The sequence below is a fragment of the Acromyrmex echinatior genome, chromosome 4 (assembly GCF_024713525.1).
Source record: "Acromyrmex echinatior isolate Ae372 chromosome 4, ASM2471352v2, whole genome shotgun sequence".
NCBI lineage: Eukaryota > Metazoa > Arthropoda > Insecta > Hymenoptera > Formicidae > Acromyrmex > Acromyrmex echinatior.
This window is the reverse complement of record NC_141855.1, coordinates 2,097,881-2,125,577: the sequence shown is the minus strand read 5'-3', so window position 1 is coordinate 2,125,577 and position 27,697 is coordinate 2,097,881. Positions and strand designations below refer to the sequence as shown.

General features: G+C 32.6%; 1 protein-coding gene across 2 annotated transcripts in view; it reads left to right on the top strand.

Moving 5' to 3' along the window:
* sm (heterogeneous nuclear ribonucleoprotein L) overlaps positions 1-27,697 on the top strand; it is a 168,297-nt gene that overhangs the window by 9,831 nt on the left and 130,769 nt on the right. For both annotated transcript variants that reach the window (XM_011058494.2, XM_011058493.2), the window contains exons 2-3: positions 15,776-15,819; positions 18,388-18,457. In XM_011058494.2, coding sequence (XP_011056796.1) covers positions 15,776-15,819; positions 18,388-18,457 — 114 coding nt within the window. The remainder of the gene's footprint in view (positions 1-15,775; positions 15,820-18,387; positions 18,458-27,697) is intronic.

Below are 27,697 nucleotides of genomic sequence, written 5' to 3'. Positions count from 1 at the left end.
GAGAGACCGATGCTTCGTCACCGTGGCGAATGTTTGAAATCGGAGTACACAGAGCGAGTCTCTTTCGCTCTGTACATTCTCGGTTTGCTCTCGTTAACCCACAACATGGAACACTGTTGCATGGATACTTCTATGAATGCGATGATTTCCGTGAACATTAATTTGCCACGGCATTACTGTAAGACTACAAACGTTATACACTGCTTTCAAATGATCCATATAATTACTAGTGGTAGGATAGATGTACTTTTTTAGTTATAAAAAGAGTGTATTTTTGGTTTTGTCGTACTGAGAAAAAATTATTAAATTTCAATAAATATTTATTTGATAGTGTCAACTAAATAATAAATATTTACTCAATAAAGAAAAATAATATTATAAATTAATGATTCGGTATCCAATAAATATCATTATATTTAGTAAATATTTAATTGATACCATTCAAACAAATGATTTCGTAAAATTTAGTATATTTTTTTAGTCTGACAATAATCGACGAAAAATTATTTTTGTCATTTTTTTCACATTGTAACTTTCTTTTTTCTCTTATTAATTCTTTGCTGAAACTTTGATAAAAACTTCTTAAGTAAGTCTTGTTAAACCTTAGGTCAAACTTCTTAAATCTTTTAACTAAAATCTTTTACTCTGTTGTTTTGCGAATGTAATACAAAATTACTTTAAAATTATTACGAGTGTTGCTTATTAATTTATTACGAGTATCGCTCGTAATAAATTAATAATTTGTGCATACCTTTGATCAACAGTCGTCGAGTGTTACGACTTGCACTCAAGTCGGCGAAGGCACGAAAACAATGCGTCGAGAGCACGTAATCAAAATGATACGTCACGCACAAGATTCTCATGAGAGATTAATAGAGTATCCGTCGCCTGCGAAGGGGCGACAAATTTTCCACCACGTGGAAGTAATCTCGCGTCCCGGAGCTTCGAGCGGTCCAATAAATTCCTAGCCTACTACCTCATCTCATCTGGAACATCGCATTCGGCGAACTCGTATCTCGGAATTGCAAATGACTGATGGACTCATGTGTACGGGGAAACTCTCCGTTTTCTCGATTCAAATTTGCAGCTTTCATTCTGCTTCGTTAAACAAAAGTCCTGCATGATTACCGAGAGAATGAAAGGACAATCCAGAATCTCATGTTTCTTTCGCTATTAACGTGCCTCACGTTGCTAACGAGAGCAGAAACGTTTGGACGCCGGCTATGACAAGTTTTAATTTAGTTATCTTTTTATAAAAATGAAAAAAAAATCATTTTTATTCTTGAGAACAGCTGAAATTATCAAAGTTTTTATATTAGAAATAGTAGGTGTTTTATAATAATAAGTCAAGTGTTCATGGTTGTGTGGAAGCTGTGGTAGCTTCAAAGCCGATCTCGCTAGCATGTTACTCAGTCAGAGGTCTTTCTAATTACGGAAGGTTAATCTTTTGCGGGCGCATTATGTCTGGATGTAGGTCATGTTAACTGGGGGATTTGGAAATAATACATATTTCTTGTTAAAGAATAGAAAATTTAATACTAGAACGTCATTTTGCGAGACATAAATTGATAAATTTCATTTTAATACTCTTATTTAATTAAGAAACTTTTTCAAGATTTATAGCTGGCCAAGTATCATGCCAAAATTTTTATTTATTTAACAGTATATATTTTTTTATATATTATTTACTATGAAAATACCATTGGAAATCGACAATCGTGGTTAGAATTATACAAGAATTCAATTCTAAATTTGTAAGCTGGAAGTATCGCGATGAGAGAAATATTTAGTATGATATGTGACTCACAAAAATTTTCTTACTTTTTAATTTAAAAATTTTGTTTTAATAAAAATTTCGTTATTCTAATCAAATTTTGATGAGAACAGAATTTTTTTTTAATTACAAAGTATAAAAGATTCTGTAAGTCATATCGTACAAAACATTTTTCTCCGTGCGAAATCACGCTTTTGCGCAAATCACGTAGTGTCCGTTTTACATCGGACACACTATTTCGAGGCGGAAGTACGTATATTTTTTCGCGCGCCTTCTCGTTGCTACATTTATTTCGGTATTTACGCAGCCTGAAATAACCGCACCGAAATAAAGTCACTCACCCTCGTTAACGAACCGCGCCTTTCAAGACCAGTTCTTTAAAACCCGCATTACGCAACTTTCGGGTACATAATCGCCAAAAATATGTCTACGCCTCTTTTGTCTTCGTTAAGAAAATTCTTGGCAACGACGAGGATGCTATACTGTTTTAATTAATCTTTTTTAATTCGGAAGCTTTAATTAAAAAAGGAAGGTTACTGGTGACTCCGGCAGTTCCTGAATTTCCTGAATAACGTCCATTTCATGTCACATGTCGATTCATTAGATCTTTCGTTGGAACATTTTACACAATGTATGAAATTTTTTTTTTTCTTTCTTTTACAATGCGCACAGAGCTTTTGGATTCAATCCGGATGAAACGGCTTTTAACATGAAGACCGGCTTTAAAATCGATTGTGATCCGCAGGCGGTGCAGATTTCATGATGCTATCTGTGCAGATCGTGAAACACGAGCCAGATGTTCGTTTGTAATCAATAAAGGCGCTCAAACTGCGATATGGCGCTGAGAATTTTAATCGCGCCGGACGAGTATGTTTCCGCATGCGAATTACTTCTTCTTCGAGTATTTACGCGAATGCAAATCCGATTTTCCCGCACGTTCTACATTCTATCGCCTTTCTTTTGATTTCGTCTCCAGCGTTAGAATCAGATGCACGCCCGCAGCAACCTGATGCATCTTTTCAAATTCGCAACTTGATTAGCATATGTAAAGCATCCTATCTATTCTGAATTTCCAGAATAGGTATTATGGGATACGCATAGAGATAGGATTTTTCCAACTTGAAATCGCGTGATAATATATCAATTGTTTCACATAAAGTCATTAGTTTGCGCATCTTAAGAGCATCATGACTAAAAGCAAGTTTATTTACGTAGGTTATATCAATTTTGCAAATTTATCTTGATTTATTTTTATAATTCCTTTTTTAAGAACTTTTATACATGTGATTAAGTCAATACACGTGAATCAGCGTGCACGTGTAATTGGATGCTTTTGTGTTTAATGAGCTAAGAGACAAACTGCTTTGAGTTATTATCGCACAAAGTTAACGAGGTAGTATATATTATGATAACAAGATGTTTCTTTTTTGTCGATTTTATAACGTATAATCTTTTATGGTTCAGTTGCAGAAACTTGAAAGATTTTCATAATAAAATCGATATTTCCTTTTCTGTTATGTATTATATTATCGTATAAGATTATTCATTATAAAATATTAATTAGATTATGACAATACGCAATGGATAATTTAATGGACCATCAATCATTGCAGGAGGTTCTTCACTGTTAAATATTTAAGTCGCCATTATGTTTTAGTGTAAAATAACGATATATCGAGTAAGAATAGTGGTGATTTAAATTGGGTTAAATTTGATATTTTAGATTTGACAGTATTTATAATATACTTTTGTAATCTCTTGATTCTCAGATTACAATTTCAGACAGAAATCGTTTTTAAAAGCGCAATTTGATTTCGTGTACGTCATACCATAAGCATCAAATTTATTCGTAATATATTAGGTCATTTAAAAAGTATCCGCGGTTTTTTGTTCAATTTTTGAATGAAAAAACCGCGGATACTTTTTAAAATAAGTTCTTATTTTAAGTACTTAATGATGAGTTTGTCTAAAATTTGTAATCAGTACCTTTTAAGATTATTATCAATAAAATATTCTTTGTTAAAGATAATCGTTGTTTAAAAGGAAGAAAGTAAATGAAGTAATCAATTTTCTTAACAACAGAATGATGTTTTTCTATGATGTATATGAGTGGCAAGTTCAGAAATTCGCACCTGACGATAAGTCAGGATCTCTGTTAACACAAAACGAGAAATTGCATTTGCTTGCTTATCGTTCGTTCACTTGGCTGCGATATTTCCGTCATTTCGTCATATTTCAGGAAGCATTGCCATTTCCAATCGGAAATCATAGGTTAAATTCTTTATCGACAGCTCGTCATCGCCACGAATAATTGAATCTATTTCGCGACGTACGTTGGCCAAGTGCGTAATATTATTTCTGCAACGTTATTCATTGCGTAGCGTCTTCCTGCGCGCTACGAAAAGCCTCGCATAATTTTCCAAGACGATCTATAATTTTGAAGTTAACTTAAACTTAATAAGCTAAAGTTCGACATGAAACTCACGAATTTGCGAAACATTTCACGTTGAATGTGTTATTCTACCACGGAATTTGATAAGGTTTTCATAAGCGAAAAGTTCTTGCGCTCCGCTATTCATCCCATTATAAAGAGATGTCTTTATTAATGGTGAGGGATGACGTGCTTCGCAACAAATGAATTAAAGAAAGATCATTTTATAAGACTGTAGCGATAACGATAGAAATGGGAACAATAACTAGATTACTTTAAGCAACAGACAAACGGGTTTCATTAAAGGTTCTTATTTCGCTCCTATTACTTTTCTCATTTGCATCAGTTAGAAAATACGGGGCAGGATAGAATCATCTGCGCGAAACGTAAAAGCAAATTTCAGTTGCAAAGTTTCAAGAAAAGCAGCCAATTTGCTAAAATTATTATTACACGTTTTACCTCAATTTACTGTTTATCGAAGGGAATGTCAATCTAAATCACTTTGATGTTCGAAATTATAGCTACAGTCTTTGTACGAACAAGAAGTTTTAGATTCATTCTTTCAAGATTAATCAGACAGATCGTGACATAATTATATTAATTATTTAACATTTTCGTCATATCTCACAGCACATCTCACTCTCTTTTCCTTTCTGTCTTTCCGATGATTTCGAATCTGCGAAGAATGTCATGAGTGTTCACGTTGCGTCGTATCCAGAAGATGCGACGCGATCAAAAGTCGTGATTCGAAAAGGATTTGCGACGAGAAATCATGTTAGCTCTGATATCGAATCTGCATTCCCGAAAATTGCGAGAAGGCTCGCATTTCTTTCTCCTCTTTCGTCCGCTATCGGTTCCTTTATCGTCTCCGAACGAGAACGTGCGCGTGTTACATCACACATGCTCGCTCCGCTTTCAGAAGTATTGCATTGCGTCTCGGATGGACGCAGCCGCATAACAACCGTGTTTATATCCGTACCACGGAAGTTTTCGCTTCTCTTTCGAAGCGCTGCCAGCCGCGAATAATATCCATCTACATATTTATGCGCATCTACCACGGTAACAGAATGCATCAAGCTTCGGAAGACGAAAGCCACATTCTCGAAAGCGACGCCGAGGTAGCAGCGCCTCAAGTGCCTTTTATGTGATTGTATTAAATTTATATTTCGTCGACTTTTTATTTCCGCCACTATATATTTCCTTTACCAACGCTTTTTAATACCGTGCGAGAGATTCTGTCTCGTTGTCGTAAATTGAAGGACGTTTCACGCAGAAACTTTTGACGAAAAGAGTTAAGTTGAAAATCTAGAGATTTGCGTTTTGAAACTAATTATTATATATATTCTGTAAAAGAGAGAAATAATTCAGATCATGCATTTATATGTTATGTTATGCTTCAACATTTTATCAATATTTTTTTCAAGAAAAGAAATATTCTTCAATAACACAAACTTAAACGTTCGATGTAATAAAAACTGTTACAGTTATATAAACACATCAAGATGTCCGGTATTGAAAAAAAAAACGTAGCATATTCAGATCTTTTTATAGGAAATTCTTGAAAAATGGGAATAATCGAATCTTTCTTGCGGAATTCGGCAGAACATAAATGAACTTTTTCGACGAAATTATTTTGAACGGTAGACTCGATCTGTCATTTTTTTCGCGTTGAGTCACCTCCAACGGGCCGCGCGCCGGTATGCAGATTATCACGAGGCGAAGCCCTGAACTCCGTCATCGTCATATCTCGTTATCGCCTGTTTACACGAACTTCTCTCCGGACGAGACGAGGGGCTAGGCGAGGAGCAGCCGCACGGCGTCGTTTGACGCCGCGTATACACGGTGCGAAAATTTACGGCATCGAGTTAAATGGAATTAAGGCCGCGAGAAGCTGCGGCGAAATTAGAACGGCGAGGAGGCCGCATTCGGCACTTAATGATGCTCGCTTTTCCCCGTTTTCGATTTTCTGTCGTGCCGCGCTCGCAATGAGACGCACCGTTGCACCATCGAGATTTTTTCCGCTTGCTCAAAGCCGGATACGGATGACTGATATTTCAAGACTAACGAGCGTAGAAAGAGAGCTAAGATCCTCCTTCCTTCGAGTACACAGAATGCGAAATTCGGCAAACGTACCTTAGATACGTGTATTTTTTGAGACTGTCTCTTTTTGATATTTTTTTATATTCTGTGATATTTAAATATTATTATATTCAATAAGATTTTATATGCAAAATAACTTACAACATGATTGAGAAAAATATGACGAGTATAGTAGAATTATTGATTTCACAGAGTTTAATATGATTAAAAATTTAGTTCGTTAAACATTCTTTTATACCTATGCTTTTTATGTAATTTGTGAAATTAGATTTTCTTTTCGTTAAGTTTCTTGATTAATTATAAAATTTGGTCGTTTACATATTTACATTTTTCTTTGAATTGCTTAAAATTCTGAATCCTCAATAAAAGGAATTTTCATGATTGATTTTAAATCTTTGTTAAAAAAGTTGATCTTGCCAATATTTGTCAAAGGTTATTTCTTTATTAGATATATTATATCGTCATGTCATATAACATCTGTTTATTGACTGTATTACATTATGCGGCAAATCTCTGATAATTATAATTCCTATCATACATAGTTATAATAGTGACGCTAATCAGAACAAACATAATTTGTAATGAACGTAGAATATAGGGAAAATTAGAACGATTATTAGAATTCCTCGCATTCACGTGCGTAAACGATTTATTACAACGGAACTTTCTAATGTATGATTTTGTGATATGATTTTAAAATGCAACGCACGAAAAGATTAGATAAGCGTTAAAGCCGATAAAATGCATATATATATATACCGCTTATTTCAGAGATTATTATCACAACTCATCCATATTCAACGTCCATAATATAATTGTTACGTCATAACAGATTCATAATTAACCGAATTATCATTGCATTGAAGTACGCAAACGCAGTAATTTAATCAAGTTAACGATAATTATAATGTCACTATTCTGTAATAATGGACTGCTTTTGTTTTTTAATGCTTTTGTTTTATTCCGATGTTATATTTTTTCACCTTTTCTGTTTCCCTGTGCAATTATTGTCACTGTATTAAATTTATACTTCTTCTTTTAACGAAAAAGGGAAATATTTATCTTTTACAAGAAATTCTTTGAAATATTCATGAACTAATTTATTATAAAAATACTTTCTTTCTTTAAGAAAATGATTTTCAGAATTAATGAAATCAATGCTATTCTAGAGTTATTTTGTTTTCATTATAGATCTTCCATCGCTTTGATATCTTCAATTTTTATATCAATACAAGATAATCGGAAGAATTGCAACAACGTTGATATAAAAAAAGAGTTATTGGTATGGAATAAAATTTAAATGAAACCCAACTTCCTGTTATTATGTTGGTTGAAGAAAATTAATCCACAGTCGTGAAAATAGAAGATACATCGCGTGCAGGATTAAAAGTTTGCGGTAGAAAGGATTGACGCGTTTTCGCACAGGCACGAGTTCACGCGAGGCGTGTCTGAAATATTTTCGAACAATTTTAAGAGCCAGGGAACGTCGTTTGACGACGGACGGATTCTGTCTCGCACATCAGAGTCGGCCGGTATTCGAGAAAAAGAGAAATTAAGCTGATCCGGTAACGCGCGACGCCTGGTATGCTGGCGACGCGCATTGTTCTGCTCTAATAATTACGTTTAGAATCAATTTGCCGTGACGAAATATAGTTTCGGACGACTGGACGTGATTTAGAATCACCCAAATGCCCGAAATAGTTCGTTTAGCAAATTCCGACTTGCACAAAGATGATAGGCGATATCGTTCTTCAATGTTTTTGGTTTTTATTAATAATTATTGTTCTTTTATGTTTCTTTCGAATTTAATGTTTGGAGATAATTTATCAGGAGGATTTATGAAGGAGATTTATTGTAGGAACATGGATAAAATAAAAGTTAAAAAAAAGTGTTTGGAAACTTTATTTTTATAATTATTACTGTGCTGTGATGTTAGCAATAATAATTATATTTATAGTTCTGTCATAAATATGTAATTGGTACCGAAAATGACTGTGAATTATAATTAAATTATGGTAATTGCATTTTTTTCCTCTCAGTATGTAATCGTATTTGCGCAAATGGGATATTAATAAATTTTAGGGAACAGACAAATTTTATTAACTAGATTTTTTAAAATAATTTTTTTTCTTTTTAATAATAAATATAATTTTCGAAGCAAGTTTAATTATTCCGCATCATTTTCTATTCTAGTCTTGATCTTAAGAGTCGCTATCAAACTTAAATATCCGGATAAAAACTTAAATTTCCACGAAGAACAAAAATCGTGGCGAAAACTAGAAGTTTAAAGGTGAATCAGAAATTGTGACACGGCACGCGACAGGAAGGCAAAACGGTGGTGGATTAAAAGCGTCGTGAAATCGCGGAAACTTTCCGTGTTACGTCCTGGTGAGAAATTCTGACGGTGCTTTTTTTTTTTTTTGGCGGGATAAGTTTGTAGTTCGCGCACTTCTCTATCCCTGCCGGTCTCCAAAATGTGAGAAGACACCAGCTGTTCGGCTGCGAAATTAACACGAAATGCACGAAAAGTTTCGTCCTGCCGAGGATGCCGACGTGGCGGGAGGTCCGTACGTAATTCATAGCCGACAAGATAATTGGGGCACGGCGATTGCACACATAAACACACAAACGAGCGCACTCGAGGGAATTCGCGCGAGAACTCGACGCACGTAACATCTAACCGGTTCGCCTATGCATTTTCCAAGAAATCGCATGCTACGTGTTACTATTTATTCGTCCGATTCATTAACTCGCGTTGCGCTCGTCGTTATGCTTTATTACGTGTTAATTTTCCTTTGAGAAATACATGGTGTTGCATTCAAACGCGAATATTTCGCAAATCACTTGTACCCAAACTAATAACATAAGCGAAATTATTTAAATATTAAAAGTTTTACTTTTTACACGTAGGAGTGTCGTATATCATGTAGGTATAATTGCACATTTCTAGAAATAGTTGAAAGATATGAGTAATTTAATAGCATTTAAATGAATCGAGAAAAGTTCTTGTTACAGTATTATTTTCAGTGATAAAATAAAGTATTATTTTTAGTAATGAAGCATTTCAATAATTGTTACAACTTCGGAGGATGTATCCAGAAAATATTGTTTATAAATAATATATATATATATATTAGGTGTTGGAATTAATTCGTAGCGTTTTACAAGTGATGGGAAGTACTTTCATTAATGTATTTTTTAATGCTCATGTGAAATAAATAACATTCTTTCATTAAAAACGCTACGAATTAATTCCAACACCTAATATATATATATATATATATATATATATATACAATACTTCATATAAACCAGCGCAGAAATTAATGAGTTTTACTGGAAATTTGAAAATTTGAGCCAGTGATGTAACTAAATACTCAATTATATCGAAATTCTGAAAGTACTAGAAAGTAAAGTACTATAGTTGGAAATGTAATCAGGAAAATGCGCAACTTCGCAATTGATTATCATAACAGGAAACGCAATTCTCAAACGAGCGAACTAGATAGAGTAACATGCGAATCTTCCAAGTTCTACCGATCGTTGTGAAATTCTATATAGGTATGTGTGTGAAACTCTTTAAAGACTCGTTTATCAGAATTTCGATAACATCTGTGAGTATAAGCGTAAGAGAAGACGAGAGAGAGAGAGTAAACTTACTTAAGGTTTCTTAACAAATTTTATTCCAGAAAGTTCACATTGCTCTTTCACGCGCGCTAGCGTGAAGTAAATTAAATGTTAACAATCTTTACAAAGACGAATGTGGATTTTTCCAACTATGTGCACGGAAAGAACGATTTTGCAGAAGTATAAAGAGTATCAAAAAATTTTACTAAGTACAGATCTGAAAATAACTTTATTGGACCATCAAAATAATTATGTTATAAGAATCTCGAGTATGATGCTGTAAAAAGTTTTAACATTCTAATAAGCTTGAGCTACTTTAACGGTTCAATAACATTATTTTCAGCTTTGTATCTAGCTAAATTTTTTTTTAACTTTTATTTCTCTTTTATATATAAAGGAATTGGAAGAGTGACTTCACTGAAATAAAAGTACTTTTTCTAAATTGTTCTACATGACTGACTTAAGAATATTACAAATTGAAAAAATTATTATTATTAATATTATTTTTAGCCATTTTTTTGATCGATTATCTTCAAAATACATAGAATCCATAAACTTCGCTTATCTTAATATACGTTAATAGAATTGGTTCTGTTCGATAGCATATCTTTACAAACTTGCTATTTCGTAAATCGACTTGAATTTGAACGACAGTTTAATCGATTGACATACTCATAGGTGTGCGTGTGTGCTACGTTATTACTCGCCTATTCTCTTCCCGGTCAATGCTCTAGCTGATCTAGAACAGTGGTTAGAGCAAATCGAAGCGAACTGCAGGAGTCGAATAGGTTGCTGCTCTATATCGAGGAGAAAGTCGATTGGCTACGTGCCAGCCACGTGCTGATAAAGAGATTACAAACAAGGAGCAACGCCTCTGCAACTTTCTGCGTTCCCGCGTGTTCAGAAGCGAACAAGTTGTCGACGATTCTGTGCATTCGCGATAATTTTGCATATTTTATCTTTAAATAATTGTTCATATACCTGTAGACTTTTACGTTATGGGTCTTTAAAATGGGAAACTTTAAATGGAACATCGGCATCATTCTGTTTATCATTCAAGATGGCTTTTTCAAAACTTAGCGTTAAAGCACAACAGCGACACGATTTTTTTGTATACCATTCATGAATAATCGATTTTCACTCGTAAGGTGATTGCATTTGAAAGGACGCGTTTTGGTCTCGTCTTGGAATATAAAAAAAGTTATGGATTAATTTTCATGCAGATATTTTACATAGAAAAGAATAATTGCCTCGTGTATGCGCTAGATACGATGTATGTATACGATAAATATGAAACAATATGGGAAAAAATTTTCGTTAGATATAAGAAGAAGAGAGTACAAAGTAATACCAATATTCAAATAGTATTATCACATATATTATTCATAATATCATCAGTTTATAAATTATTTAGATCAATATAGTGTTTATTATTTGAAACAAAAACAAAAACATTTTAAAACTTTAGGAAGTAAAATTAAAAAATAAAATGAATTGTGTTTTAACAAATTCGATATTTCTCGAATATGTATTAATCAAAGGACGAAAACAAATCTGTATATTTTATCGTATGTAAAAACACTTCACCGTTATTCGCCTCCTTAACATTCGCCTCCTTCATACCGGATGACGATCTCGCGTGATCAGCACAGCGATTTTTTTCTCAGACGACCAGCGTCGTCCAGAGCGACATCCATTGAGCGCGAAAGCACGTGGTTGGTCGCGCGCCAATAGCAGTTATGTTTATAACAACGTATGACAGATCCCCGCGGTATTCTGCCTCGTAACGGCGATACTATGCATGAGCTATAGGACGTTCGTGACGACGGAGATGTTGGACACGGTGCGTCGGATATTATCTACGCAGACTTCTTCTCTCGGGAGTCTCTCCGCTTGGCCGTCCGCCCGAGCGGATTCTTACCGCTTTATTCGCGTGGTATTCTTTTTCGGCGGCTGTTCAGCTGCATTTCGCAAGTCACGGACGCGACATCGCGACGGCGAATAATTAACGAGCGATCGTTAGTGATAAATCATTACGCTCGGCGACGCTCGAATTGCGCTCATTCGCGAATCCGCATAACGGTGAACGTACGTCGTTCCGGCTAGATGCACCTCGGCCTTCGCACCTCGTGTACTACAAAGTCTGTTGAAAGTAGGTGGTATCTTCAGTCGTTTGTATTCATAAACGTTTGTGTTAAGCTAGATGTGATGGGGCAAACGCGATAAATATAAATGTAATGTTTAATGCGTTAATTTTGGAAAAGAATCAGATATCTGTAAAATCAGTACGACATTCTATTAAATAAAAAAAATAATTAAACAAAGTTTTTTTTTTTTTTTTAAGGGAAACACAAAGTAGGAATTCGTATGCCGTTTTGTTCCATCAGTTTTTTATTTGATCGAGAAAAATGATGGAAAATTTCTGTGAAAATTGAAACATTTGAGGAAAGAACAAGTGTAAATATAATATAATATTAAAATGTGGTCGCAGAACTGATATATTTTGTTACGTTAAACAAAACCTAAAAAGAAATAAAAAAATTTTTTGTGATCTTGTGTTACGGTTACCAGTACTTTTCATAGTTCCACAGTTTTACATAAAAATTAAAAAAATTAGATAGAAATTCTATTAGTAATCGTAAAAGTATATATTTTTTTCTAATTTGACTAACGATAGCCTTGTGTTTCATTGACGATGACATATTTCTAGTTCATGTTGTACGTTTTTGTTTACGCTTAACGTTCTTGCAATAATTGCTGCCTAGTGACAAGAAGAATAGACATTCATTAAAACCGCCGTATTCATTACGTGTTCATTATTCAGTGAGATGTTCCACGAAGAAGATACAATGATATTAATCAAACACAATACACTAATGGCTGTAATCCCAATAACAAACACGCTGACTTGTAACGATACAGAAAAGAATTAAAAGAATCTAACTGGCAATAAGAATGCTATCAATCTCTTATTTAATAATAAATATTCACGTTTAACACTTACTTTCTCTCAATGGGAATAATAAAAACGCTCGTTAATCTCTTCACATCCTTACAACTTCATTATTTAACGACTAGATATTCCGTGAAAACGATACGCCTCGAATGTCTCACTTTACGCACAAAACCTTTGTCACCTTTACCATTCAGGCTAATTTTGTAAGCGGATCATTAACGATGCATACATGCAGATTCATACACAATTGAATGAGCTTTGTTACGTATTTTCTTTGTTCATGTTTTTTGTCTTTATATTTGAGCCGATAATATAATAGATGTTACACATTTAATAATATAATGAAAGATTAATATATATTTATAAGAATTATTATACTTTTGTAAATTTTTTCGTGAATTTTTAATTCATTCTTTTCAGTGAAAATGTAGAGTGTTGATTGGAATGTTTATATTATCGATATTTTTTGACATAACTTGTTTTGAAATGGACTTACTCTAGTTTGAAAAATATATTTTATATGTATGTGTATTAAATTATATATCTTTGACGGACACGCAATTATAGTGAGACACAATAATGCGTAATAAATATTATTTAAAAAAAAAAATTTTTTTTTAAATTTCGTTTTGTTTTTCATTTACAAATTGATTTAAGAAGCATACGATAGAAAAAATAACTATATTTAAATGGAATTAATCGCTTTTGTATTCAAATATCAGATTCAGAATGATTCTAAAGCAATATATTCAGAACATTATGAATTTACAAGTTTTTTTTTTATTTCTCCGTAAATGAGGTAGCTTTTGATTTTAATTTTTCCTGTTGCAACACGTGCAACTGTTGCAGTACATACGATTATTTCAGGTGTTTTCGAGTCAAAATTTACCAAGTTACCGGATAATCTTGTACTGATAATTGAATTCGCGTAAATACTCGGATTTCACTTGTTTCACTTGGTTGTGGAAAATGCGAATGAATTATTTACCTGCGACAAGCGACACGTCACTCCAACGTACAAATGTACCCCGCTTCATGTTTTATTCACTACACCCGCTGCGCTGCGCATTACGCGTTATGAAGCGACTAGACGCTTAGGGATTGACATTTGCGCGCGGTTTCACAAGGTGGATTATATTCGGAAGCACAATGACTAACCATGTCGCGGTGGTTTGCCACACGGTATGAAAAATAGATAAATCTCGTCTATAATTTTGTTATGAGTTTTACCGATATTTTGATTAAATTTCAACGTTCGAACCGATGTTTGATGATACTTTGATATCTGGTTTCCAAAAGGATTAATTATCACTGTTTTCAGAATTCTGATAAGATTGCTAGAGAGAAGAAGTTTTCATAAGTCGGTATTTATAGTCTGTTCTTATACTGTTAGGTCTTAAGATATTATTGTACATAAACCAATCACAAAGTTGTAGCAGTTTAAGACATCACTTAATATGTCTTGAAATAAGAATGGATTACAAATACAAGCCTTAATTTTCCTCAAAGAGTTTTGGATATTAAAATTAAAGTTAAAAATGTAGAAAAAATGTTTTTTATAAGTATGATGTATCAATGAAAAATGTAAAAAAGCCCATCAGAGCCTACATCAGCTGTTCGGATGCACAGAAAATTTTTTATTTTCGTGTGAATGTAACAAAACGAATAAAATATACGTTTCGATATACCCTTCAATTCGGATTCTTCCATATCAATATAAAATATAAATCGAAATTACATAAATAACAAATTCCAAGTTGATGATTCCCGACAATTTAGTTCGTTCTTCTTTATCCAAATGCCAAATTAGCTATGTGAATAACCCAATGATTATCAAAAATATTAACTTATACAATAATAATATAAAAACTTACATAAAGTATAATATATGGGAAAAAATTCTATAATACTAATAAGTAACTTAAATTTATAATTTTATTGCCACAAAACTGGAACTCAAGAAAACCAGGGAAATTAGGGAAATTAAAAACAGTCAGAGAAATCAAGGAAAAGTCAAGAAATTTTACAAATAAAAATTCTTGAATTTAAAGAAGTTTAATATATATGTTACATCTATACATTTTTTAAATATTATCAACTTAACAATTAAAAATGCAGTGTCAGTAACATCAATAGTAATTTACATTGCTATATTAAATTGATATCTCAACAAAATATTTAATGATTTTCAAATCAAGATGGAAAATACCTACAAACAATTTTAAAATATTGAAAATCAGGAAAAATCTTGAAATCAGGGAAAATTATGGAATTTTAGGATGAGAAATTTGCGACAATCTTGAATTAGATCATTAGTTTTACTGTAAATTATATAGTTACATGTCTCTAAACCTCTAATTTGAAGGATTGAGAAGGATGGCAAGTTTTGTTTTTTTGCGCCCTTTAATTATGTGATTCAGATTGGGTCGCAAGAATTTACCTAAGTCCATACGTCACACAGCTTCTAAGGTGTCCCGCTGCACTATTTCCGTCGCTTTGGGTGCCATGATAAAAAGACGTATGCACGCGTATTAATAGACTGACCGAGCACGACGCATCCACTGGTGACGTCGCGCGCACCATCGAAATTTACCCAAAATCGACAAGTGCAAATTTGTCTTACACGATTTTCCTTACGATGGAAGACGGTAACACATGTTGCTGTGACGTGAACACCGAGAAGGGAAACCATGTTGCTCGGGAAATGCGCACTTTCGACTTGCAAGTTAGTTACGCGAGAGTCGTATTTTCGAGAGAACTTGCTGACCGCATGGCAAGGCGAATGATGTCGCTCGACTATAAAGCCATTAGGAGTTTTATCCGTGCGGATTTAACAAATCGTCTTCAAGGAAAAGTTACTAACGCTGTTGCTCGTTTCTTGTTGCAGAATCACGAATATGGCGGGTACGGAGATGAACCACGTCGAAAAAGGTGAGGTTTACATACATTGTTGATTCGTAAATAGAAAGTCGTATGTTTATGTTTTCGAAACTAATTGTGGGCAATTGCACGTGCATCAAACGTGTTTTGTTGATGAAGAAACAACAAAATTATAAATTATAAAATTAGGATAAATAATCTTGAAACAACGAAATTAAAAATTATAAAATTAGGATAAATAATCTTTGACTTAATTTTTGTCATATGTATCCGCTTATATATAAAATCATATTTATAATAAAAATTATGGAATTGTTAGAAAAATTACTTTTATCGATTTGTTTGAAACTGACAATCATCGCTTTAACCGATGACCGACAATTATTTGTCATTGCAAAACATTTATCAATATGTAAAAAAAAAAACAGAATTCTACACATTTTTTTACGTAGAATGTGATCAAAGATTCTAAGTGGAATTATTTTTTTAAATTAATGTTTTTGATTAATAATTAATAGTTTATTAATCTTGAGTTTCTCGATATATTATCTACTGTGCATCATCATTTTTTAGACCCATCAACTTTTGCAACACTTTTAATTGGACAATGATGAGTTTCACTATTGATGGCGCCATTTGATCGTCTCGCAAGTCTCGTAGGCCACTTAATATTGTAGAAACAAGTTGAAATCAATTACATGCAATTCGCTCGTTCAATCGTTCTCAGCTCTTGATATAATTTTACATTGATATAATTTTATCATATATTACAATTTTTAAAAATATTGATATTTTTCAGATCGCATTTTACTTAAATTATTATTTTTTTTACTTTATATTAATTATATCTTAATAATCTTTTTCATATAACTTTGCAATAAATGATAAACTAAATTAAATTAAATTAAATTAAGTTAAATTATTACACGACTTTTTAAAATTGTATTTGCTTTTTCCAATGAAAATGCAAATACGGTCTTTCATCCAGAAATACGTTCTTATTTGTGCTATTATATCAATGACACGCCATTAAGAGAACGCTCAAGCGTGGAATTGGATGGCTGATAAGCGCCAAGACGCGTTCTATATATCGCGACAGCGAAAATTAATTAAAACGCAGCCGGTTGTCACAAAGTTTGACCCTACTGCTGCTATCCTACAGTCCAAATCTAATAATAAGAAGTTAAGTCGAGCATTAAGCATGATTCAATCCAACAGAGGCAATCCGATAGCGAATGATATCTACTGCACGAACTCACGATAACTTCTGGGTAAAGTGAATTCGAGCTGGCGAATCATTGAACGGTCACAGATGCAGATATCACATATTAGATGTTAGATAAGCAATAAGAATCGAGAACAGTGTAGCAAAACGATATTAAATTAATCTTTATTCACGAGTTTTATATTTTCGTGAAATTTCAAAATCTATGATCTTTATTTTTGCGATCGAGAGAGAAAGAGAGAGATACATTTCTTCGTGTACTTCAATCTTTAAACTCCAGACTTCTCCAGACTTATTTGTTGGAAGTATTACTGATAAAGATGTTGAGGCATTATTGCAGACGTGTTTTCATCCATTTCGAGATATCCTATGAATAATAAACCGTATCGCAAACTTGCATGAGAACTTGATACAAATAAGCTTCGAATAACGATGATCGTCACAAGTGGTAATTCAATTTGTATCGATCCTCGCAATTGGATATTCCGTGTTATTAGACGATGCAATGGCATTCTCACCATTTCACTTGTGGAAAAATTACAGCGATTGATTTTTACGTTGGATGCAAGCCACGAAGAAGAGATGTATATACCAATATCAACTGTGAAAAATATATCGCGCGGTGTCCATCACCGGTCGGTTGCTTCACTATACAACACGTGAGCATGTCAAATCTCGGCTGGAGATTACTTCGTTTCGCTTTTCCCTCAACCGAGAATGCGAGATACCTATCTTCCTATTCTTGACGTCATAATCCGTTACATTGTATGATGCACGTGTGCAATCCACGTATACTCTATATATCAAAAATATTTTTTGAATTGTGAATTTTCTATAAAATATATACTTCCATTTATATATGTGTATATATTTGAATACATTTTGTACAATATTCTTCACAATTCAATGATAGAATTATATATGTGCTGCTAGGCGGTGTACAATAAATTAGTTCTAATGTTGAAAAGGAAATTTGACGAAGTTTGACATTTTAATTTCACGAATATGACAGTGATGTAGATGCTGTTGATATAATTTATAGATCTACGGAATTCGATTTCCTTTATTTTCAATTCGTGTAAAAACGAAGCCTGAATAATATTTCTAGTTTCAACGAGTGCAATCAATTCGATTTTACGCGACGTCAGCAAGACGTGCTGCAGTCAACGAAGAATGAATTATTATTGGCGAACTAGTTTTTGCAAACTCGGCGATAATCCAGGCCTCGTTTTCGAGCGGGCTTCCGTAATTGAATTTTCAAATAATTGGAGCTCCTTTTAACGAGGACAAATGATAGAAATTCATGATTTTACCATGCACTTATGCCGTAGGGCGAACTTCATTAAAGTTCTCTGTGTGTTCACTGGAATAATACGTATCAATTAATGTTTCAGAGAAGACAATAATAAACCGAACCACGTCCTCCTCTTCACAATTATCAACCCAGTTTACCCCATCACTGTGGTAAGTCTTTTACTTCAATTTATTAACGCTAGTACGATCAAGTCTTTTTTTTTTTCCATTTCATGCGTTTATGATTTTTAAAAATGCAAGTCACGTAATTTTGACATATGTCTTTAAAGCTGCCGTATATAAAAAATAATATAATTCATAAATTATATTTTATTCTCAAATTAAATCTTTTAACATTAAAAATGTAGCACGAGAAAAAGCTGTAGCATTCATAATAAATATGTCCCAATACAGAACAATTGTTATACGTGCAGTGCATTTCTTGTTTTTTTTTTTCTTCTGTATTAACTCTGTGCAGAAGAGTCGGGACGGAAAAGTGGCGCAATTCTGCGACACAGACTATAACGGGAATTGAAAATATTGAAGCCAAAGCCACAGAGAACAAAAGTTGGCAGCACGTCAGCCTCGTAGATTTCACAGGCCGTCGCACTGCATTTTATTTCTGTTTTGCGCCAATAATAGATGAGCTTTGAGCTCTCCTGCTGTTTCTCTTCCTCGCCCGCACTGGCGGTCGGGTCGATGTCATTCGACATTGTTTGCGCTGCTTCTGTTCAAGCGCTCACATAGCTATCCGGTCACATAAAGCTCGTTTTCTTACGTCTCTCCCGCGATTGAACCACTAATTAAAGAGACGACTGAAGACTTCTTGCTCGCGCGATAACCGAAAGTGCCAACAATACTGCGTTACTACCGAAGTGTCTACATCGCAGTGCGAGCACAATGATGTTTTTGCTTTATGTTGCGAAACCTTGATCCTATTATCGTGAATATTATCCTTATTGTTGATAACAAAAAGTACAATTATCTTCCTATAAAGATAAAAGTAGAGAGATTATATAATCTAATAATCTCTCTATTCACAGCTGTATAATAACGTTAGCTGTATAGACTGCGGCGAGTAAAAAAGCTAATGTCGAAAATTTCAAACTGTACAAGATATACAAAGTATGTACCTCATTAATATTTATTATAGAAAAGACTGACATTGTTTGTGGTTGTGTAATGGGCAATTTATCTTTAATATGCAGTAAAATGAGCTAGAATTTTGTGATGTGTACAAGCACCCGTTAATTTCGAGCCTGCTGAAACGTGACTTTATATTCCATTAACAGCTCATCGTCTCAATTTAATTAAAAGCTCATATAGCTAGAGCTTCCTTGAAGGTTTTAACTCTTAAGCACGCTTTTACCTCTTTCTCCATTTTCGTTTTCATTCTCTCCCTTTCTTTGTTTCCAATAGCGCAATTATTCGTCCAACATTTTGCAGTTTACTTCGTCTTGACATTTACAAATGAATTGTCATATCTACTATCCATTAAAATATATTAATCGGTGCATTTGCTTTCCCGTCTCACAAATTATTTTGCAATTTTCTTCTCGTGAGAGTTTCTGTATATTCAATCAGCAAATGTATTGATCGATATTTCATTTTGCTCGAAAACATACTGCCAATTCGATTTCCGGCTTTTTCATCCGCTAGACAAACATTTATCCAAGTAGAATGTTTTGCATAGCATATACGTGTGTTTTACTGGACAGGATCTGTGAGCATTAATTGGAAAACCGTTATTTTGATAAAACATACTAAATTTAAGAAATTTTTACTTCGGTTTGCAATCAGACCTGACCGTGTATATCAACTTGACAGTTGCAGCTGGAAGTAGTCGATGTAAATCTGGATTATATGCTGGTAGTGCCAATATATTTCCTCGACATATGGTCGGCGTTATAAGCGAGCTTTTATGAGGTGCAAGGCAAATTGAACTAAATATTATATTTATGGCAGAATTTCTCGAATAGGCTTTCGATACCAACGTATATAATCGCCAAGCAATCTATATTTGTCATTGTGATATTTATTAATCCGTTATTGAATTATGTTATTCTATTGGCATAAGTTAGTGACATAAAATGTAGGAATACCAAAGGTTTTTTCATTTTTATTTTTTTAAACTTATAAAATTTATTTAATTTATAAAAGTATTATATAATAATCATACACATTAAAATACGATGTATAATTAATCAAACATAAATAAAATTCTTAATAAAAACGTTATCATTATTATTTGTTAAATAAGTATCCTGTAAATGTTTGTAAACTATTTGTAACGAGATCTCTTTATAACTAAGTTACACCTGTTGGTGCTATCTTACTTCATCTATATGTCGTCTGAGACCGTAAAACGAAACCGAAGTGTATTTCACAACTTACATTAATCACAGAGATGTGACGTTAATTTAAGTTATCGCGATACAATATTGCGGGTGTGTCGCCATATGGTTGCCAATATCTTGCACCTAAAGTGATGGTAATGGCGTTGGAACGCGTAAGACAGTGCACCTCGTGTCTACTTTATCGCGATGTACATGTATCACGAACAGATAAACGTCACATGCGGCTAACGATATGTATTCCGTGAATCGCATCGTAACGAAGCGAGATGATTCACAGATTTTATTTTCAAACTTTATCCTTTAACAACAATTTTGTCCGATCCATTTACACAATTAATATTGAAACTTTTTTAAAGTCTAATTAATCTAATATGTACTACAACATAAATATTTCGGTATACTTTTAACGATACACAAAGCCGACACTCTTATTCTTGATGTTGAGTTGAAACTTTCTAAGAAAATTGCAATACATCATGTTTTTGTCACTTGAATATTTTTTCATAAAGAAAAGTTATGAAAGTGTATCTATCTTAGGATATTATTCATAAACTGAAAGTAGAACGTGAAGTATTTTTTTTATTCATAATAGCCATATATATTTTCTAGACGTAACATGTATACCAGACTATATCTAAATGCGATACTATATGTGAATAGAACTTGAAAAATAATTCGATATTATATCATAACGCGATTGGACAGATATTTTAAGATGTTTCATTCATCGCGTGGAAAAATCGAGCGTGACATTGACCTTACAAAATACAAAAGCTTTTTGGATAGGTCTGGGATACATGTGTTCGAATATAAATTCGAGCGTTCTATTGGAAAGCCTTTAAATAGCTGCGCTGCTGCCGTGTGTATGCAAAGTGTATATAATTTGAGTTGAAATCCAGAACAATGATAATTGCAAATAAACACCTGATTGGAATGTCTCGGGTTATAAGTTCCGTTGAAGCGTATGAATTTAATAATCGTATGAGCATTTGACAGAAGTTTATTCGAACGTATTACAGGTATTGAATAATATAATAATTATTTGGGGTTTTATCTATAGGAATTATCAATATTAAAAATATTATACAAAAATATATTGAATATTAATATATTTCTAAGTAAATTATTTTTACTAAATATTTCAAATGACTCTCAGTTTAAATAACAATGTACGCAGATTAAAGCGGCGTCCATAATGAGATTTGGAAGCGTAAAATTTAAGATGTGAGTCTTAAGCCGTAAAAAATCGATTAATTCAAAAGTTGATTAGTATTCAACTGTGATTGATCAATATCTTACGGCTTAAGATATAAAGTTTAAGTTTTATATCCTAAAATTTCATTGAAATAAACGTCACTTAATAGGCGTATTTAAATACAAATTAGTTATGGTATGAAAAAATTTCACGAACGTAAAATAGTTTGTAAAATTTTATTTTACTGATATTAAATTTTAACAAATAAATCGCGGAGTCTTTAAATTTATATTCAGCAAGTGCAATTGTATGCTTATTCCATGTTATCTACGTTGAGTTGTGTATATAAATATATGTTTTGTGTGTTTATGCGTTTAGCGACTTGACTTGTTACATAGAATGTAGAAATAAATTTTCACACGCTTTGACTTTGGCAATAACATGCATGATGATGTGCGACAGTCTACTGGATTTAGATTAATGAAGTAGTTATTTCAAGACTAAATTCCGGTCCTACTCGGAATTCGTAACGTGATCTCGACCTATGTTTTTGTCTAACAACCTGGTAAAATTGATCGTTAACATAAAAAGTTGTTTTGCAGCGTATTATACCTCTTTAACGAATTTATAACACAAACTGAAGGTAATATAGTAAAATAACGTGTTAGGTGTTGGAATTAATTCGTAGCGTTTTACAAGTGATGGGAAGTACTTTCATTAATGTATTTTTTAATGCTCATGTGAAATAAATAACATTCTTTCATTAAAAAACGCTACGAATTAATTCCAACACCTAATAAAATTAATAGAAAATTTTTAGCAGACAAAATCGAGTATTCAATATTGATTCAAAGATAATAATCATAATATTTACAGTATTATTTAATTGCAATACGAAACAATGCCTTTTATTGTTGAAATTTAACATTATCGAACAAATTGAAATAAATTGTTCTGAATCGCGGTATAATATTTAATTACTCGGAAAATCACGGTGCAGTTTATATTAATTCGTATTTCATTGTTATTATAGCTTTGTTTATTTTCGGTGTTGAAAAGAAGTGAACGGTAAAACGCGTACGTATCCCATAAAAAGTGTTGAATGCCATGCTGGGGAACAATAAAATTGTCTAGTGACGAAATGTGCTATAAAATCAGCGTTGCCCAAATCTTTCTCGACATGCGAAAAACATTTTTATAGTGAACCATTGAAGTTTTAAAAACCTATTCCGTTTTAAGAGAAAAAGCATGTGTTCTCGTCAAAAAAGATAAATGAAATTAAGTATTGCTATAAAATTTTAAAATAATCTAAAAAAAAATTTTATTAATCCTAATTTTTTTTTTATAAATAAAGAGATATATTAAGAGATATATTAAGAGGTTTATTGTGTGGAAAATTAATACGTTTTAAATATTATTAACTTGTAATTTGTTAAAAACAAGACATTATAAAGTGAATATCTATTTTTACAAAGTTTTGATACGAAATCGTGTCTCACAACTCAGATTTTAAATATGTATTACGATAGTTTGAGATAAATCAGGTTAACTTTAGGATTGACACTAAAAATCTCCTGGGATTCTTCTTTCGTGAGTAGAAACTTTTCAACGCTCTGTTCTTGCTTTAAGGCAACTTTAGATCATAGCTTTAGTCTAAATAAGTTCAGTCCGACAGTTCGGGGGAAATGTTTCGAATTATCATCATATATACGTGATGTTCGTGAGCTTCACGCGTAAATTTGCATCTTATCATCATAGTTGCTTCATGGTTTGAACTCCGGTTTGTGTTCGGATAAATTTTGGTAGGCAAACTTGGCGATGGCGGACATGTCCTCCCGAGATGGAAGCTTTCCTCCCTAGAAACGACACGTGGAATTATATTCTCACATGAGACGACGCGATCGTGCAAAGTTTCACACCGATTTCAAAGCGCAATACGCACGCGAATGTCTAACGCATTTAATGTTTGCGACCTACTTTCCTCGTCTCCGAAGAGAAAGCCTACATCGTCGTTATCTTCCCTATATATTTGCTACCAATTCAAAACTAACTCGCATCCGAAATTTCTTAGAAACGAATACAGAAGCATGTATAGCTTGCTAGAATTTCGATCGCGTCTTTTTCCTTATCGTGTTAGGTACGCATGTCAAACTTTGTTTTCCTTCATTTAACGACGAATTAACTGAGTTTCCGGAGAACGTTCGTTACAGAGTATTGTCAGAGGAAGAATAGAAATTTGCGACAATGCTTGACAGTTATTTATCGTTTCGGTCAAATTGAGAGCTTCATTAATTTACATCACTCTGTGTATTTTATTTTTAAAAAAGTATTGTAAAATTTATATGTGTGATAGATTAACAAATTAGGATGAATTTTATTTTAATAAATAAAATAATGAATTAAATTATTTATTAATTTATTTAAATAATTGAGTAATTATGTAGATTTTTATTAAAACAAATGATTATCTAATTATATTTTAACAAACGCGATGATTATTGTATCTTGCAAGAAAAATTGAAATTTAAATATATCGTTAAAAAATAATTATTTCCTTAGATATCACAAAATGACAGTTTATAATGTTTATATAATAACCATCCTCTTTAGCGCTTCCATTTCTGTATCAAAGAAATGTCATACGAAATATCTATAATGCTCTTATAAAGAGTCGTTTCATATTTGATATTAATTATTAATTACGTCTAATAATTATTTATTAACGATCGCAAGATATGATATATTTTTTTATTTTTTGATACTTGCGATCGTGCTTTGAGGAAAAATGATGCAGTTTAAAAAGGCGCATCTCTACTTGCTCGCTTGAGTATCGATAGGTGAATGCTCTCACATCGACCTATGACTTTGTGCAACAGCATTCTGTACGTCGCAAAACAAGCGTCAAGGCCACTCCACTCGACTTGTTATTAATTCGAAGTAGTTGATATTTGAAAAAGTAACTTAACATTTTCGCACTACAAATCAAGTTTCGATATATGAACTATCTCGATTCAATAGCTTTCTATAGCTAAAATTTATCAGAAATTATGATATTCTTCGAGAACTGTAAAATTTCAAAATCAAAATTAATTTTCCCAAATTTTGAAATGCCACGGAAAGTTAAAACTTTAAATTTTCGAATATTAATTTTTTAGTAAAAGTAGATAAATCAGTGAAACACGCTATTTCTAAAACTTATAAAACTGTTGCGGATGCAACGAAACTTACGTTAAAACTTACGGTGCAAAAAGATGAGTTGCCAACTATTCACTCGCCTTAGTGTATGCATCTGTGAAGTTAGCACGACATTCTATTAATATAAAAAAAATAATTTAGTAGCACAGTTCCAGGAGCACTTGTCATAGTTCTACAGTTCCTATAAAAATAAAAAAAGTATCTCATCTTTTATACTAAAAAAGTAAAAATAAAAATATGTTGTGCTAACTTTGCGAATCTAGCAGAACACTTCCTGTTTTAAAAAATACAAGAAAAAGAAAAATATTTCCACTTTTGGCTATAGTTAGCACTGTTCTACTTATACCAATGTATGTAATTTGAAAACAAAATTCCAATATTTATCAATTTTAATAGGCTTTAAATATTACTTGGTAGAAAATATTACTTGGAACAAAAGTGTCGCGCTGATTTATCGCAATTCCAGTGACATTTGTCGTTAATTCTAGCAGAATTCTATGCTCTACAATTGTTTTTAAACAGATTTTCGGCTGCTACTTTTTCAATTTTGGAGTTTAATATATTCTTTTTAATTATGAAAATGTTACTAAAACTGTCATTATTTTTTATATTAATAGAATGTCGTGCTGATTTTACAATTCCACTCAAATTTAGATTGTTAGCACATCGTTCTATTAACATAAAAGAAACAATGGCAGTTCTAGTAGCATTTTTCATAGTTCTACAGTTTCTTAGCAAAACAAAATTTTCGCATTTTTTTAAACTAAAAAATCAAAATTAAAGATGTATCATGCTAACTTTGCGACTCGATGTCTGTTTCATGATTTTGTTTCTTTCTTATTACTTTCACTGCCTGTTTATTTTGATCTCCAAAAGAAAGATCCTGCTTGCATTTCATTTGAATTGCGAGTCCGCACACCCAGAAGCTCCTATACTAGCTGTTGAAAAATTTATATGAATGATAGATTGTTGAAGCAAGTCGAGGATCTGACTCGTTAATGCAACATTTTTCCGTTTGAATAGAGACACTGTTCCACGCTCATAAAGCGGGTTTATTCTCGATGTCATTATTTCAAGATGCTCATTCGTCTTATAGTCCTCGCACGATTAATCGCGATATTTTGAGCGGCGAATCTACTACGAACCGTAGTATAATGTCTCAAAATGTCTCGCAAATGTCTTATAGTATTACATTCTATTGAGAATAAATTTGCATACGTCGACATACAGACGTGTCACAGTAATCCAGCGCGGCTGTTCTTCTGAAAAGTATTCCTATGCAATGTGTTTATAAACGGATCTAGGAATGTCGCCGGTATACATAAAGAATGATTCATCTCGGAAATCCGTCGATCTATCTTTCGCGACGTCATGAGAAAAAGTAGAACATTTTTTTCTTTTTTATGACATGGCGATTTTCCATGTGATTAAATTTATAACGTTTGATGGAGATATTACCGTCTCCATTTATCTGCAATTGCATGATTAAATAAAAAAACATGTTATTTTCTAATAAATGAAGTAAACACACAGTTTTTAGACGGATTTAATTTATACATCTCTCGATATTTTATAAATAAAGGATATAAACGTATATTAAAATACGCAAATTATTGATGCGCAAATTATTTATTAAATAATTGGCAATTATTGCTAACCTGTTTGGATGTTAACCATGCTGCTAAAATGATGCAAATTTAGCGTTGTGCGATTTAAATAGAAATTTGATCATGCGATCCAATTTCTAGGAGAGAGAGAGAGCAGGTAACATTATCGCTTGGTTTCGATAACTGTTAAACGGCCACCGAACGGCGCTCGAAAATATCTATACGACACTGCAATTATGTTATCGAATCATTATCTATTATATTTAACCGCATGTTTTCATTTGTTAATATTTACATTGTATCGTGTGAAATTGGTTGGTTGTTATAGTTCTGTGACTCAATTTTGACGAATTAATTTTTTATAAAGTTATTTTTATCGAATTGTCGGAGAAACGTAAAAGTTGTTTCTGTGTCATCTATGGACATTTAAAAATTAATGATACCTTGTATATATATATATATATATATATCTTGTTTTTATCCTACAATGTATGAACCATTAAAATAGTTGGCATTGCTTTAATTTTTTTATATAAAATTTTGTAAAATTATTTTTTAGAGAAAAAGAAATTAGATATATCTTTTTATTTATTCTATTTTAAGTATTTTTTTTCTTCTAATATTCTCTTTCTTATAATTTTATACCCAAGAAAAATATTTGTATTTTCTTCTCATTAAGTTAATGCTATTTATGTTGCATATTAGATGATATATACTTGAAAATGAAAAAAAAATGTATTCTAGATTTAGTTTTAGAAAGTCATATATATAGTCTCCCAGTTTAATTTGAAAATTCAATTAACGCCCTGAAAGGATGTGCGGCTACTATAGTAAGAGTTTCTCGACGCGTAGTAAATATAACATACCGCGACCTGAACTTCTATGCATGCGTTATAATCCAAGATACGAGTCATTCTAGTTGTGTCGCGGGATTGCTTAGGGATATTGTATTGTATCTAAGTGATATAACAATAGTCATTTCAGTGGATTGCTTCTATTATTCTGCGAACAGTCTGAATAGCTCTTATCTCAAATTTGGTTTATTATACACAAAATG